The following is a 16,889-nucleotide window of genomic DNA, read 5'->3' as shown; positions in this document are numbered from 1 at the left end:
GGTTACATGTTAGCATTGAGAGAGTTGACGCCTCTGGCTCCGATCGAGCACATTCGCGCCTGCCCCCTCCTTTGTGTTAATTTTGCACTGTTTATTGCAAAATTCATTTGTGTGTTGTTGATTATTGTGCAGTCAATTTGCATTGTTTTACATTGGCACTAAAATGGTGTCAACCCTAACCCGAAGTTGAGAACTTTTGACATTATGCTTGATCTTTGAGATAGCGGGGGTTTAATTAGTCGGTGGCGCTGATTTGAACAAATTCCATGCAGTTTGTCAGTTATTTGTTCGTTTCAGGGCCCCTGAATAAATAAGCTAGCATGAGTCAATGCTGGTTAAAATCAACTCCATCGACTAATTAAACCCCCGCTAATTCGAGGATTAAGCCTTATGTGAAAAATTCAGATTTTCCTCTTTAAATTCAATTAGTTAAATTCAGTTAGGAAAGTCAATTACATGTGATGACATTTTTTCTGTTGTCATTCTTATGTTGAGGCAGCAAAGGGATAAAAATGGGTCAAAAGTAACCGATAAATTACTTTAAAAATAACTTAGTTACTTTGATAATAATCGGTAAAGTAATTAGATTACCTTTTTGAAGCGTAATCAGTAATTGAATTACTTTTTCAAGTAATCTGCGACAACACTGGTATTAACAGGGTTAAATTCGCGAGCACTTTCAGTTCTAATGAAGAAAACATAAGTTTAAATATTATAAATACTTTATTTGTCATTATTCTTATTTTGCCAAGCAATCAAATCGGAAAATCCGGTTTGAGAGAAAATCAAGCGGATTTTCTTCTTAGGCAAAATCAAACACGTCATGCCTTGAGTTCTGCTCAGTTTGTGCCCTCGCGTGTGTGCTCATTGTGATTACCCATATATTTCAGTCACTTGTTGTGTCCTCATGCTCCTTGTGTATCCACCAATCCACTGCCTCTTGTATCACCCACCTGTGCTTTATTGACTCGTTACCCTGCCTCTTGTCTGTGTAAGCTCTTAGTTTCTATTTACTCCTTGTTGCGTCATTGTCAATGTCTATCCAAACGTCTGTCTCGTCATCATTCTTACCTTTGTTGTTCCTGAATCCCTGCTTGAGTAAGTTTTGAACCCTTTTGTTTGATCCCCGTAATTTTTGTCTGTTCTGTACTTTTTTTTTGTTAACTATCAATGAACATTTTTTTAGTTTTCTGCCACTTTGCCTTGCCTTTACATTTTTGCCTTTTGTTTTCCCTGTGTTTGGGTCCACCTTGTCTTCCTGCCCGCTATTCCCTGACTGAACAGCCCTAATCATAACCTCATATGCCTTTTATTTGGCACCGACAGACTACGGAAAATTAGAGATATGATTGTTTTCATTTCATGTTAGGAAATCTTTTTCCTCCACTAGAGGATACTCTTTGGACGGAAAATATTTCATTTTCTATTCTTGTTTTTTTTTTTTTTTTTCTGTCCAAATAATATGTTCATGTAATAGGTTAGTTCAGTATAATAACAGTTCATTCAGAGGATGTTGTGCAAGAAAGGAAAAATTTCATATAGTAAGCTGTTACACATTCACTGATTGTTAGGTTTTGTGTTAGTTCCCTCCTAGTGTGTCCCTGCAATTGCCCATTGATTTCACCTGTTGTACCTGCTCCTAGTGTATCCTCAATCCTTCTGTGTCACCCACCTGTTCCTCGTTGTCTCGTTACCCCTTGTCTGTGTGTGTATATAAGCTCCCAGTTCCTTTTCACTCCTTGTTGCGTCATTGTCAGTGTCCATGTGCACGTCAGCGTCTTTTCCCAGCAGTTTTCTCCGTCCAAGCCCTTGTGTCCGTCCAAGTAGGTTTTTGATATCAAGCCTTTTGTTAGTGACCTGAGTTTTTGGATCCCCACAATATTGGTCAATACTTTGTTTTTGGTTAGACTTAATCAAATCATTGTCCACTGCAGGTCTGCCTCACTGCTTTCTTTTCCCTGCACTTGGGCCCACACTACCTGCGAAGCTTGACACTGGTGCTTTTTTTTACTTGCACTTTAGTACATTTATAGATGACTTTTACTTGAGTAATGTTATTTTGAGGTAATGCTACTCTTTAGTAAACTTTTAGAAACTCTACCCACCTCTGCTTACATTCGCATACAGCACGTGGGTATGTTTGGCCTGAAATAACAGTGCCATCTGCTGGGCATTTGTATGTACGGGTCAATGTTTGCCTTCAGGACAACAAGCAAGTGGTCTTGCAGCTGAAGGTCAATGGTTCAATATTCAATATCCACAGGAAGGAGGGGAATCAAGCTGGCGACAGCTTCGTGCCCCTCAACTTCCACTCAAGGTCCCCTTAAAGTCAAACGCGCATGCCGTATGATGCTGTGAGCTCCGTCGTGTCCGTTTCAAAATGCTAATAAAGACTACCGCAGCTGCGTGTCATCGTGCGCGCCGCATGAGAACAAAGTCGAGCACAAAGTCGTCTCGCGCACTTGGAAAGTTGCTTTGAATGGTGAAAAACGAACGGTCATGTTCGGTATTGACTCATTCAAAGTCTGTCAAAGTCAACAGAGGAAATTGTTTTGAAATGGGTGTTATACGTATTTACTCTAGGCTTTTGGGTAGCACTTTATTTGACAGTGGATTCATAAGACTCATAAATATGGCATGATATTGTCATGAGCATAGGTGTCATCTGGCAAATTGTCAAGACAAGTTGACCTGAATGACTGTATGTCACTTTTGATGCAAAGTTAACGCTGTTTGTCATGACAACTTGATATACAAGTGTGTGATGACACTGTCAAATCAGGTTATGACAATGTCATGACTGGTCTCTCTAAATTCACAATAAAGTGGAAACATTGGAGAAAAAAAAACTTTTAAAATGTCATACATGTAATTACATCATAAAATCAGTGTATGACACTGTCATGACTCGTGATATCACGGTCTCCTATTTCAAGTTTACTATACATAATTTTGTCTTCTGTCACATCATGACAAAGATGTCTGAAACAATGTCAACTTGGCATCAAAAGCGACATCATTTGTATGTCAAGTTGTCACGACAGAAACACTGTCCTCTTTGCATCAAAAGTGACACCAGTTGTCATGAAAATGACACAGAAAATGACATAATTTGCCGGATGACACTTAATAACATCTGTCATACTTACTCAATAATGCTCATGACAATGTCATGTCATAGTTATGACAGCGTTATTCGCTTTTGTTGCATTCCATTCAGTGAGCAAAAAGGTCAAGCTTTAGTAGAGAAAAATAAGAAGCCATGTTCCTTATTGTACAAATTAAAATTTAATGTTTTACTTATCAGTAAACGGGTAAGACAAAAGTCCCTAATCAATGTTCCTACCAATGTCCATGCAGGCAGAGCACATCAGGACAGTTATACGACTCATTTCATTGACAGCGATAGACGTCCAATCCATTTTGACGTTTACCCGTCTATCGCCGTCAATGGCACGAAACATAAAATATACACACAACCAAATGGCACTATTTACACTGACGAGCTACAGATGATCACTCTGAAGAGGAAATTGTAATGAAAAGTGCCACTTTCGTCTTTAAAAGAGGGTTAAAGTTGTCATCTTTACAATAGATTTAGAATAGGAAGTAAACTCTGATCTCGTTTATCAAACTATGAACACAATTGCAAATCATGACGGCAAATACAGGTTTATGTATAGAATTGTATCCAATGGTCAAGTATGTGCAATATATTAAAAGGAAAAAACATACTCAACAACAGCTAGGTTAGCAAAAACAGGACCAAATGTGTATTTCATTATACCATTGCATTTCAATATAAGACCCCAAAGATAAATAAACTATTAAAACGCATGGTTTTTTTGTGTTTTTCTAAAACATTTTAAATAGATGATCTGGAAGTAATCTGGACAGATGGCAACATCTACTTTGGTCGTTTCAACATGAATAGCATCAATGTACAAAATCTACATAGTAATGTGACATGAATTGCTGTTATAAACAAAATAATTGCATTTTCCCTTTTCACATGTTGTGCAAACTCTTTAAATGTTGTTGGAATGTGTCATATTTGTCATTTATTGCAAATGTTGGCAGTTTAGGATCCTTACTGAGGCAAAACAACATACAGTATATCAATGCTGACATTTGTGGAGATGTGTTTGGAAGTAAATCTGTGCCAACGGAGATGGAATTTGACTTTCTAACACCGAATTTTGTTCCCCTTCAAAATTCTAACAGAATTTAGTCACAGAAATTCAGCCGCAAAAAAATGCAGTAGCAAAAAAAATTTGATTTTAAAAATTCAGTCTAAAAAAAATCTGCCACTAAAAATTTCCCCTTCCAGTAACCAGGGAGAAGCAATCGATCTCCGTCGGCGAACATCTAAAATCTAATCATGAATGATTTGAATGAATGATTGAGTATCAGAATTCGGTCACAAAAAAAAAAAATTAGTCGTCCAAAATTCAACAGCAAAAAAATTCATTTACAAAGATTAGTCGGCAAAAATTCAATCACAAAAAATGAGTTTTCCACATTGGGTTAACCAGGGAGAAGCAATCGATCACCATCGGCGCACATCTAAAATCTATTTCTGAACAATTTCGGCATCAAAATTCGGTTGCGAAAAAATTGGTAGCAAAAATTCATTCGTTAAAAAAATTGAGTCAAAGAAATTCAGTCGCAAAAAAAAATCTCCACATCCCGGTAACCAGGGAGAAGCAGCGGACGTTTTCAATCTAATTCTGCATATTTTCAGCATCAAAATTCAGATACAAAAAAATCAGCTGCCAAAAAAAATCACTGGCAAAAATTCTGTTGCAACAACTTCACTCATGAAAGTTGTTAAGAAATTCGGTCTCAAAACCAGGGAGAAGCAATCGATCCCCGTTGGCGGACGTCTTAAATCTAATTCTGGATATTTTCAGCATCAAAATTTCAGCTGCTCCATAAAAAATCACAAAATTCTGCTGCAAAAAAATCATTTTCAACATCCAGGTAACCAGGGAGAAGCAATCCATCCCTGTCAAACCCATCCCATCACAACATGCTGTGACCAACATTTTAATGTGCTGTTAGTCGTTATACTTGCCGAGCAAACGTCTTGAACGGTCACAAAAAATTTTGACTCAAAAAAATTCAGTGTCAAATATTCAGTTACAACTTCGGGCTAAGCTTGGAGAATGCTCATTCCGCTCTCCTAATGGCACAGACTTACTTTTATAGATATGCAAGACAGGCAGTAAAAGGATATTTCAAGTGCAGAAGTGTTGTAGACTACGGGTGGTCGTGCTTATTCTTGAGCTTCGAGTCCCTCCAGGTGGTCAGGGATAGGGAGGCCCGAGAGGATTGTCAGACATTTGTTCCACACGTTGAACACGGGGCACACGGGTTGGGCGAAGGAAACGTGGAAGGTGTGCAGGTGCTGTGAGCCCACGGCGTCGTAGAAGGTCAAGTAGCCGGCGTCGTAGTCCAGCAGGATGCCCACTCTGCGCAGATGTGGCGAAGGATCGATGGCCAGCTCTTTGCTGTTATGGCGGACCACCCAGGAGTTGTTGCAGCGACAGAGCACCCACGAAGCAGAGTTCTTGCCGATCCACTCGTGTTTCGGCGCCGACTTGTATGCTATTCCTACGGCGTACCTGGAAGGGAGGAATGTAAGTGGATGTGTAGGAAAAAAACAATAATTCATTTCAAACTGGCAGTAGTACCCATAGACTGTATATAAAGGCAGTAACAGATATCATTTTCACATGGACAGTCTGCATGGCTCTCGTGTTTGTAAGCGCTGACATGCTCAACAAATCAGAGTGCAGCCTGTGCTGGCCCCGCCTTCTTTGACATTCAGCATCTACAGAGTCAGTCAACCCACTAGCCACTACCCCAACGGCCATTTAACCAAAGGACGTGAATAACAGTAAATTGACTGAGAAGTTGTGTAATATTCAACAATTCATCAGGTCAATAAGACGAATTTAAAGTTTGAAATGGCTAGCTGCTCTAGACTAGATTATACGCTTTGTGTAATGGCAAAACGTTAATGGTTACCCCAAGTAGCTTAAAAGTAGAGGCTGCGTCTGTGACCGGTGGGATTGTTATGAATGTTAGGAAGATTTATGTCAAGTCAACTAACCAAACAAGAGCACAGACTACAGAGGTGGAAAAAAAAAAACACTTGTCCCCCTCCAAAACTTTAGGGGGCAGAGAGACATACTGTAGCTGCCACATCAAAATTTACCAAACTTCCTGTCACATGGTAGTGATGAATGATGGCGACCAACCACTAGAGGGTGACGTACACAAATCTCTACTCAGACTAGTCAATAAAACCGGTTTGTGAGCTGGGGAAACAACGAAAGGAAAGAGCTGTTGGTAATAAACGACTCAAACACAGCAAGCAATTAAACCCAAAGAGTATAAGTTCCTGCTCATACGCAACTGGTAGGAAATTGATTTGATGTGTACTTTAAAATGTTTATTTGACAAGTTTAATGGTATAACTGTTTGGTTTTAACTTCTGCTACTCAGTCAACAATATGTTAAGCTGCTTGTTTCAATGTATGTGAACTCGATTGGTAAACCTAGGTGAACCTGAAGTATTTTGTCATCACTCGTTTATTGGTTTTGTTTTTTTGTGATGCCTTATCAGTTTATGCAACTTCCACCTTGAATAATGCAATGTTTTGTTGTTTAAGATTACCAAGCTAATAACCCTTTTATCAAGAGCTGAGAGAGGAGTCACAACCTGATAATCCTAATCTAAGTGTTAATATCGATCATGTCGTTGTTAAAGATGGCGGGGCATTAAGAAAACAACATTTTGTCTCACTTAACTGTGTGTCTATATACTGTAGGTTTGTATTTTCCCTTTAGTCTTTGTCCAAGTCGCTGTGTTAAGGCTGGCTTCTGCACTGCAGTGACGGCGGACCTACGCCGTTAACCAGACCCGATTTACGACCCTACGCCGTAACCTCCAAAAAATTCTGACTTCATGTCACGTCAGCGAGTCTTGACGTGAACGTCAAAGGACTGGGATTGGTCCGCTAAGAACTTCGTTTCCGGTTCGGCACAACAACATCGCCGTTTTCAAACATTGGCAAACCTCTTCTGTGTCGCCTGTACTTCAACATATGCGTTCACAACATTTTTTGTTCGATGCTAAGGCTGCAGATTAACAACCTCTGTTGCCATTGCCGTCTATGACTGGAGGAAAACGTATGGAATTCAACAAGAGTTACCCCACACACCGTACAAAGACAAAGCCACACTCCTCTAGTGGCTTCGCGGTGAATTCTAGAGGAACGCGTTCCCTTGACGCAGACCTCCGAATGCTCAATGACGACGTAGGGTCACCGCAACGCAGAAGCATAAATCAGGCCTTAAACTGTTAGGTTGCTCTTTCTTTGTGTTAGCGATGTTCGATTGCCATGCGTGTTTTTCCCTGTTAATCCGGCCTCTGTTTCTCTTTTCAGAATACATGTATGTCATTTTCCCTACTGTGTCGCAACAGTGAATTTTAGGGCTCCCGCACCTGTCAAATCCTAATTTAAAGTGCCTATGATAGCAAATATCATGTTTATTTCACATTGGTATTTTATGCTCCCAAACGTTGGATGTGTGTAGAAGAGGTCGTTATATTTATTCAATTTTTGGAATCCCACACCATGGAAATGAGTGACTTCCTGGATTGACGAGGAATACGAACGTAACGTCAGTGGGCTAATCAGTATACAGCCAATACTACGGTTAGCAGAACGGCTGCGGATTCAACTGATTTTGCGGACAATTTCGTTTATTTTTCGCATCACGCCAGCCCAATGTGCTGCCGGCTTTTGTTGCTGCACCAGGGAGAGGCATGTGAGCCTTTTGCGTTTCAAAAAGTTCCCGTTCACCACGGACAATGGCCAAAACAAGTCCGACAACTAGGAAGTGAGCATATTATGTCAAATACTGGGATCATGGCACACGTTTTAATAAGGAGGTGTCTTGGTTTTTGTGAGTGACAATGCTCCTTGTCCACTGAGAAGGCCACCTGGCCGACGATCGGCGGCTTGTTGCACAGCATAGTCACTTCCACCCCCGCGGTCTTATTCGCGTGCCCGCTGAGAATAAGCTTTCCTTGGATTGGCCACAAGTAGCCCCCTGCTCCAACGTCGGACGGTTTGTCCGGCAGTCATTTTCCAGCTGCGTGCCTGGCAACGAGCACTCCTGCCCGCGGCAGGGGAACGAAAAGTCGAACTCTCTCACTGCCGGGGGCTGGCCGATCGGTGAAGACGATCGACCCCGCCACCGTGTGTGACATGAGTCCGAAAGGCGAGAATACAACTTGGAAAAGCTGCTCGGTTTGGGTTAGCATGTCAGCTAGCCTCCTGATTTGTTTATGCTCTTCGAAGCCGGGTCACGGAAAGACAAATGCCGGACTAACAGCGGTGGCATAAAATATCGTCCGGGAGGTGCAAGAACTTGACAGTTTTGACCATTATGCAGTAATTTTGCCATGTCCTACTGAATAAATGCATTTGTAATATTTCATATTCCATTTGGCACAAGACTGTTATTTGTCATGACCATACCATTTATTTAGCAATTGGGGAAAATACTTTGATAAAAAGAATATCCTGTAAAAAATATTGGAGTAGAGTGATTGGGACGATCATGACATTTTGCTGCTCTGTCGTATTATCCTCATTCTGAATCTTCCCCCTCAATGGGCTGAATTCTAAATCAGATGAAATCGTGACCCTGCTGACGTCATCATCCAGCTGGGGACGCCAGAGCGCTATCATGCCAGGTGGGTCTAAACTGCAGATTAAAAGAGTCATTTCTTGTCATCTGCGCTATGCCAAATTGTTGTATATGGTTAAATCATCTCAAAATATGATTCTAATTCACATAATCATGCTGTTCAAGATTTTTTTTTATGCTGTCACAGGCACTTTAACCACTGATTACAACAATGCACCAATTGATGAAAATTTGAAGGAAGGCCCAAATCCTAACTCCATATCATTTCAGACATTTAAAGTTCCAAAAACTAATTTCAGAGAGATGTTTATGAACATCGATGTCTATTCGATATTCAGATGAAATAAAATGTTATTCATTAGAAAAATGGCATAGTAGAACAGCAGCGACACAACCAGGACATACGCCAAAGTCACATTTGGTAGGTGCAGATCCTAAATTGAGACGATGCAATTTGACACGTGCTGATCGATGTCCAAACATGAATCATGCTCCGCAAAAAAAACCTCACCATGTACTTCCCCCAATCATGGCCTCCCAGTAGTGTCGCCCGCTGTCGATATAAACGTTCCCCACCACGCCGTAGCTGTTCTGGCCGGAGAAGCGCTCCTGGCTGTGGCCTTTTTTCGAAGTGCTCTCGTCACGTTCCACCGTCAGGTTGTCGTGTGAAATTTTCAGCTTCTTGTGTGCAGATTTGGGGTCCAGCTTGAAGGGCTGGCCTGGCAGAAATAATAGATATTGACGCATGAGAACATTGAGAGTTGTAGCAAGCCAGCAAACTTTCCTTAGTTGGCAACTCACTGTTAGTCTTCAAAGTCCCCGGTTCGCTGCTTCGACTCCCCGCTTGGTTAATCGCCTTGACAACAAAGATGTACTTTGTGCCACTCTGCAGGCCGTGCACAGTGTAGTGGTTCTGTTTGATGTTGGGCACAATCATCCAACTCTCCAAGGAATTGCACAGACCTGAGAGGAAAGATTTCAGTGACTAAATTGGTGGATCTTTCCCTTTTTTTAGTGGTGTTTTCTGCTTAGGAAGAAGTTTTTCTTTCATGCACTTACTGGCAATGTTAGCCTGTCCGGTGAAGATGGCATATTGGAGTTCGTACGACACTACGCTGAATTCGTCCTCAGATGTCCAGTGTACTGAGATGGTATCGTATGACGCTGTGCACAATTCTTCTCTAATGCAAGGAGCAGACGGAGCTATAAAAACAAGAAAGGAAATGTTTCGGTAATAATTATAAATGACTACTGAACTAGTTTTGCATCGAAACGGATACTAGTATCGATACAGATACGGCACTATAGTGATGTCATCGGTATCAGGGAGCACTAAAAAATAACGTGCCGATGCTGCTGCTCATGTATTTTTCGAGGTCTAGTTTCCAAGCGCTGGTTGCACTACCCAAGATGGCCGCCAGCTACGCACGCAACCGTAAAAAGAGGAGTGTGAAGCGGGGTGCAATGTTAAGTCTTAGCTGTTAGCTCTGCTGCACTCCCTGTGAACTCTCATGACCACTCTCTCATGAGCCGGAACGCACGCGGCTCTTAAGTGTCTGTGTCACGTGACTGACGTAGCCGGTAACGCGCTCGGCCAAACAGACACACAAGTACGGTGGGTGAATTATGCCAAACAAAAGGGTCACCACAAGTGCTTCTCAACTTTCCGAAGATGATGATAGATATTAACCTGCGCAATATATCGTTTGAACATGCCATCGGTATGTGCGCATGCGCAATAGTCCTATCGAAGGACGTGCAATTGTTGTTTTTTTTTTTTTGCTTCATAAAGCGGCAAGTGTGCAGAGACCTGGCTTCCTGGATCCATTTTATCAGGGCTGGCATAGCATAGCCAAAAATTGTACTCGAGTAGCATTACTTCAAAATAATATTACTCAAGTAAAAGTACAAGTAAAAAAAATATTTGGTGAAATGAATACTCAAGTAATGAGGAATGTTTGATTTTCTTTTTTTTCAAATATGGTATTTTATTTCTCAGCACATACACACAAAACTTTTATTTTTTTTAATGGTGCTTTAAAGACCGCGGGATTGAACAGGGTGGCGTGATAGAAGAACGGCAAGCTTGAGTCTGATTGGCATAATGGAGTCATGTGATTATTGTTGCGACATCTCATTGGTGAAACTGGTGGAGCTACTGTTGGCTTCCCTTACAAAAAATAAAGTCGATATGTAGAATAAAGAGGAAACATGGAACAACTCTAGTGTAGCCCAAAGTAGCGGTGTAAGAGTAGCATTTCTTCTTCACGTATCTACTTAAGCAAACGTCAAAAGTACATTTTTCTCAAAATTTTACTCAAATAAATGTAAATGAGTAAATTCAATGCATTACTACCCACCTCTGCCTTTTATATACAGCAATCTACATTATTCACAAATTAACCCCTGGAATAAACGGTATTATATGAATACAATGTGGTCATGGTGAGTCAACCAAAGTATCTGTCCAAATTCTTCTAGTTAATAATCGCAATATATATGGCAAACCCCCAAAAAGTCGCAGTGTCACTTTTTTTTTCAGTTTCGTCAACCCTAATAGATATCCATTCAATTTTAAATGGATTGGATGTCTAGCAGTGGAGCGGGAAGTGTGAGGCTGAAGGTGCTGCAGCACCCCTGGTGTTGAAGGGGGTTGTTTTGGTCGACTTTTTTGTATTTATTATTATTAATTTTTTTTTTTTTTCATGTTAATTACATGGTCAACACACGACACCTTGTTTGCTAGCGAATTACGTGGAATAAGGCACTACTGGAACAGAAAAGTTAACTGTTGACAGAAGAGGCGTTGACATGACGAAAAATGAGCTATTTTTTTTTTTCTTTAAATGAACAGCAAAAATGTCTAAAATTAAATTTGAGGTTCAAAGCTAAGATCATTATAATGATAGTTCAATAATAGTGCCCAGCGAGGAAGTTTGCTACCGATTTAGACAGTGGAGTCCACAAAGGAAATCTACTTTCGGTGTCTTCAAATGAAGGGCAGGCTTGCATTGTAGCCATGTTATTGCCGTGTAGAGCGCTGTTTGATATCAGTGTTGTGATCAAAAGGGGTGTTAAACCGAGGCTTTTTGGACCTTGTAGTTTTTAAATGTGTTTGTCTGTCATGGCGCCATCTACTTGCGGGGATTTGCATTATACCGTATTGGCCCGAGTATAAGATGGTGTTTTTTGCCTGAAAAAGTGACTGAAAAAGTGGGTGTCGTCTTATATTCGGGGTCTAGACATTATACCCATTCTCGACGCTAGATGGCGCCAGATATCATTGAAGCGAATGCTCAACTTGAGTAACGATAGATCTCAGCTACTCTCATGTTTAACCAGTTTTGCATTATTTTATTGCAATGTCTTTACTTATTCAGATTTGTTTCAAGACTACAGTTACAGTTAGACCTCACTGATTGTTTTGCATTTATTGCAATTTTGTTGTTTTATCACAATAGATTGGTTTATTTACATTTCAAAAACCAGAAGCCATTCATTTATGAATGTGATTGCACTTTAGTTTACATATTTAAATGTTCAGATATTAAGATATGAATGAGGCAAAATAACATGCTCTCAAATATATTGTTATAATCATTTGTTTCAGATGTACTGTAATTACTGTAATTATTTTCTGTATATAAAAATTAATTTGGTGTTCAAAAAGTCTTTTTTTCAAACTTGAGTCTTGAAAAAGAGGGGGTCGTCTTATAATCAGGGCCGTCTTATATTCGGGCCAATACGGTACTACACGGGCGCTTCTATTTCCAATTCAAAAACTACGACACACACTGTAGGTGAAATAGAACACTGTCTTTAACGTAGCCTAGTAGTAGTACGGAAACGATCCACCATGCGTGTGTACTGTCATTGTGCATAACTTGTATGGAAAAAACACGCGAGCATGACAAATTTGGAATGAAACAGCTGTTTTGGATGGGAAAAATTAAAAAAGGGGCCTCAGCACCCCCTGCTGTGTGTGACTTCCAGCGCCTCTGACGTCGAGCGCCATCAATGGCAGCCACCGAGTCAAAAGCAGATGCTCTGACATGGATAAAATAAGCTTTTAAAAATTGGTTGAGAAATAAGCTAGTAGTAGCTAGTTGGCAGCAAATGAACATTTATTCGTTGCAAATTGATTGGACGTCTAGCGCCGTCAATGGCAGCCACTGAGTAAACAGATGTTTTGACATTGATAAAATAATCAGTTGAGAAATCGGCGCATATGACTTAATTTTAATGTCAGTGCATTGACTTCGATGGGAATGTCGCCTTTTTCCCACTATAAACGGATTGGACGTCTAGTGCTGTCGATGGCAGACAACGAGTTAGTCTTTACTATTACTTTTACATTCAAGTAAGCATTAATTTAATAATAAAAGGAAAAATAAATCATTTGTACATTTTTACAAAAAAAAAAAAAAAAAAACACGCCATAACAGGACAATATCGGCATTAGTATTAGGAGCCAAAAAGTGGTATCGGTGCAACACTAATTAAAACATTTTTTTGGAGTCAAGTGGAACAGTGGGGTATCTTAGAGAAGTCCCATATTTGTACTGGAACCCACATTCATGATGATTACAAAAGTGCTTTCACACATTCGGCACACAGAAATTCAAAACCTTCGACTGTGATATTTTTGGGGTTATATACATGTACACTATTTACTAGCAGCTCTTGTCACATAACAGTTGTCCTCTCACCAGCTAAATGTCAAGTCTGTCTTGTTATTTGGCATTAATGTATCATGAAAGAGGCAAGATGTTTGACTTGAGCGGTGATAAATAGCTACACCAACAGACTTTGTTAAGCAATTAGAAGCTTGTAAAATGTCTGTTACCGTTTGTCATTGCACTTGTAATTCAAATGGAGACACAGAAACGAATGTTAGGAATTAATTAATAAACTTCAGAGTTACCGTTTTGACTCAAAAATGATGATCAAAACACGGACATTTTTAGGCCTTTTTATTATTATTGTTATTTGTAGATTAAATTTGAGTTTCTCCATGTAAACAAATGAGAATTCCAGTTTACCAGTGAGGTAATCCAGATTTTCCAGCAGTTTCTTCTCTCTGGTGAAATCCAGGGCAAAGTTGTCAAACGTGTCGGTCAGGTGTATCTCAGGAATCAGCACTTGGGTGGACGCGGTTGCCATGGAAACCCTGAGACCCAAAAAGTTTTAAACATGCATTTAGAAGTAAGTGCTGGGGGAAGCTGTTGTTTTTCTCCTCAGGCTGGCGTGTGTTCACGCTAGCCAAAATCGATAGAACGGCTTTAGTGAATCTTAAGCACACGAGTGGGATCAAATTTGGTTCGATAGTACAACAAGTAGACACCCGAGTTTTCAAATTGCCTCTCATTCTTAGCATTAACCCTGTTTACTGGCGTGCGGCCGGCGTTGTCGGCGCGTGGGCCGCCTGACCTCTCGTTGATGCTTTTAGCAGTCTGCAGAAAGCGCGCGTGGTCGCTCTCTTTCAGCGTCTGGTCGGCTTGGCTGATTAGCACAGAGGACCTCTCGATACACTGCTGGCAGTTTGAGATCTGCTGGGCCAGTTTGCGTAACCTTTGCGCCTGAGGAGTGGAAAAAGAAGTTGTAAATTAAAATCACTGTTTCACAAGTGTACGCAAAATACATATTTGTATCTGTACATATACGACAAAATGACTTCGTCAGTATCGATAATGTACGTTTTTGGGTTTCCAACCGCTGGTTGCCCTACCCAAGATGGCCGCTAGCTACGCACACGACACACATCCTTCTGTGTTCATTGTATTGAGTTTATGACTGTTAGATAGGGTTTCTCACAATCGATTAATCGGACGATGAATTAAACGATTAATTGGGATATATGTCACTTTTTTCAATGACCTTCACAATTTACCTTGAAGTTGTTTTCAGCATGTTGTAAGTAATAATGGAGACCAAATGGATGACTATTTACATTTGACTATTTATTAAAATAATATTTTATTACAGCTTCCTGACCTTACTGTAGTCTACATCAATGATCAAATCTGTTGGCCACTAATTTATTCTTTGGTTAGTTGTTGCAGCCTTATTAAAAAGCTAGTTTGGACGATAACATGTCTGAAAATTGGCAAAAATATGAATTGTTGTTTTCCAACGTAAAAGCAGATTTTTGTTTATATCCTACGTTGAGTTATAAAAAATATCATGAAATCTGATCATATTTACAACTGGGAAGTTATATGTATGTTATAAAGAATTTAGACAAGTTTAAGGTGAAGAAGGTCCTTGACGATGAATTTGTTATCAAAATAATGGTCGATTAATTTGCTCATCGTTTAGTTGTCGACTAATCGATTAATTGTTGCACCTCTAATGGTAGACGTCCAATCCATTTGAAGTTGGAGGGACGGCAGCTGCTGCCATCTCTCCAACTTCAAATGGATTGGTCAATGGAAGACAATCAGTTAAGCAGTGTCTGACCAAGCAATAGTAGTAATAACCTTACAGTTATGTCATTATGCAGTAATTTAGCATAAAAAGAAAAATATCTTTGTCAAAAAACGTGGTATCGGTATTCGGTACAGTATCGGCATCGGCCGATACCACACAGCAGGTTATCAGAATTGGTATCCGAAGTCCAAAAAATGGTATTGGTGCAACACTAGTTTTTAAGGATGTCCAAGCGCTTCTAAGGCTAGATTCATATCGCAGGTCTAAATGCATAAATCCGATTTTTTGTCATATCTATTTTTTTGGCGTACCCGTTCAGACTGCCTTTGTCCATTGAGCCTGTTCAAGTATCACGCATGCGCACTAATTCACAGTCCGATACGCGTTGAGCAAGAAGACCCGCATGCGCAGAAGCATCAAAACAAATGACCATACATGCTGGCTCAACGTCATTCAGAGGTGATCATATGTTGATTTCCAAAAAGAGGACACAAATAACAGACATAAATAATCCCCGTTTAGTCTTATATTCAAACTTTATATGGATCGATAGCAAGCACGCACTGTCCGTGCATGTCACACACACATAAGACTCAAGGCCGTGTAAGCAATGTTGAGATATTGCTCATATAGCGAAAACCGATCACTCTCAAGCTTATCCTCAGCCCATTTTATTTTTTTATGACTGTTGTCAAGCCCGATCCTTCCCCAAAAGACGTGTTAAAGGCAAGCTAGGCGCTAACGCACAGCTGCACCGCTACCTAAGCGCCCTGCCTCTTTCGCTCTTTGATGACGTAATTGCTACATGAATTCCGATTTGGGAGACTTGACAGTTTAGACCGCCTTGACATTCTGGAAAAATGTGGCCCAGATCGGATTTAAACCACAAACAAAAGGCTACGTTCATACTACAGGTCTTAATGCATGAATCCAATTTTTCCCATGTTTTTCCGACTCGAGTAAGGCATTAACGTGATGGTCTGAACGTGACATGTCGCGTAGAACTGGACCATTTCAAATCCGATCTGGGTCACTTTCGTACGTGGTCTATATCCGATCTGGGCCAAATTTCTTCCAGAATGTGGCTTGCGGTCTGAATTTTCAAGTCTCCCGAATCGGAATTCATGCAGCAATGACGTCAGCAAAGCGAAAGCGGCAGGCAGGACAGAAGAAATGTAGCTGTGCATTAGCTTCCAGCTCGAACTCTGCTCTTATGCACGAAGTGGACTTGAACACGGTCATAAAAAATTAAATGAAGAAAAGGATAAGCTTGACAATTTTCCATTTTAATTCTATGCGCCGAACGAGCAATATTTTAGTATTGCTTACATAGCCGAGACGGGGCAAAGTGACACTCCCACGTCATGTCACGCACACAAGGTTTATGTGCGTGCATGTATGCGTTCTATTAGTCCATATAAACTTTGGATAAAGGACTAAACGGGGATTATTAATGTCTGTTATTTGTGTCATCTTTTTGGAAATCAATATATGATCACCCTGGAATGACATACTGCTAGCATGTGTAATTTTTTTTTTTTTTATGCTTCTGCGCATGCGGTCACTTTACTGAGCGCATCTCAGACGGAGAATTAGTGCGTATGCGTTATACTTGAACGGGCTCCATGGACAAAGGCAGTCTGAATGGGCACGCCAAAAAAAACAGACATGACAAAAAAACTGATTTATACATTAAGACCTGCAGTATGAACCTAGCCAAAGTGACCCAG

At 40.4% G+C, this 16,889-nt stretch overlaps 1 protein-coding gene across 2 annotated transcripts in view; it reads right to left on the bottom strand.

Annotated features, from left to right (window-relative positions):
• Positions 1–853: 853 nt before the first annotated feature.
• LOC130906135 (E3 ubiquitin-protein ligase Midline-1-like) overlaps positions 854–16,889 on the bottom strand; it is a 42,377-nt gene continuing 26,341 nt past the window's right edge. Inside the window, exons 4-9 of one of the 2 annotated variants that reach the window (XM_057820111.1) lie at positions 14,161–14,309; positions 13,773–13,900; positions 9,790–9,933; positions 9,532–9,693; positions 9,242–9,449; positions 854–5,627 (exon numbers count right to left, since the gene is read on the bottom strand). In XM_057820111.1, the coding sequence (XP_057676094.1) occupies positions 5,279–5,627; positions 9,242–9,449; positions 9,532–9,693; positions 9,790–9,933; positions 13,773–13,900; positions 14,161–14,309 (1,140 nt within the window). In that variant the 3' untranslated portion in view covers positions 854–5,278. The remainder of the gene's footprint in view (positions 5,628–9,241; positions 9,450–9,531; positions 9,694–9,789; positions 9,934–13,772; positions 13,901–14,160; positions 14,310–16,889) is intronic. The other variant, XM_057820114.1, reaches the window with a different exon arrangement.

Source organism: Corythoichthys intestinalis, chromosome 2 (genome assembly GCF_030265065.1).
Source record: "Corythoichthys intestinalis isolate RoL2023-P3 chromosome 2, ASM3026506v1, whole genome shotgun sequence".
In the NCBI taxonomy this organism is placed as follows: domain Eukaryota; kingdom Metazoa; phylum Chordata; class Actinopteri; order Syngnathiformes; family Syngnathidae; genus Corythoichthys; species Corythoichthys intestinalis.
Note: the sequence above shows the minus strand (reverse complement) of the source record. Positions and strands in the feature narration are given on the sequence as shown.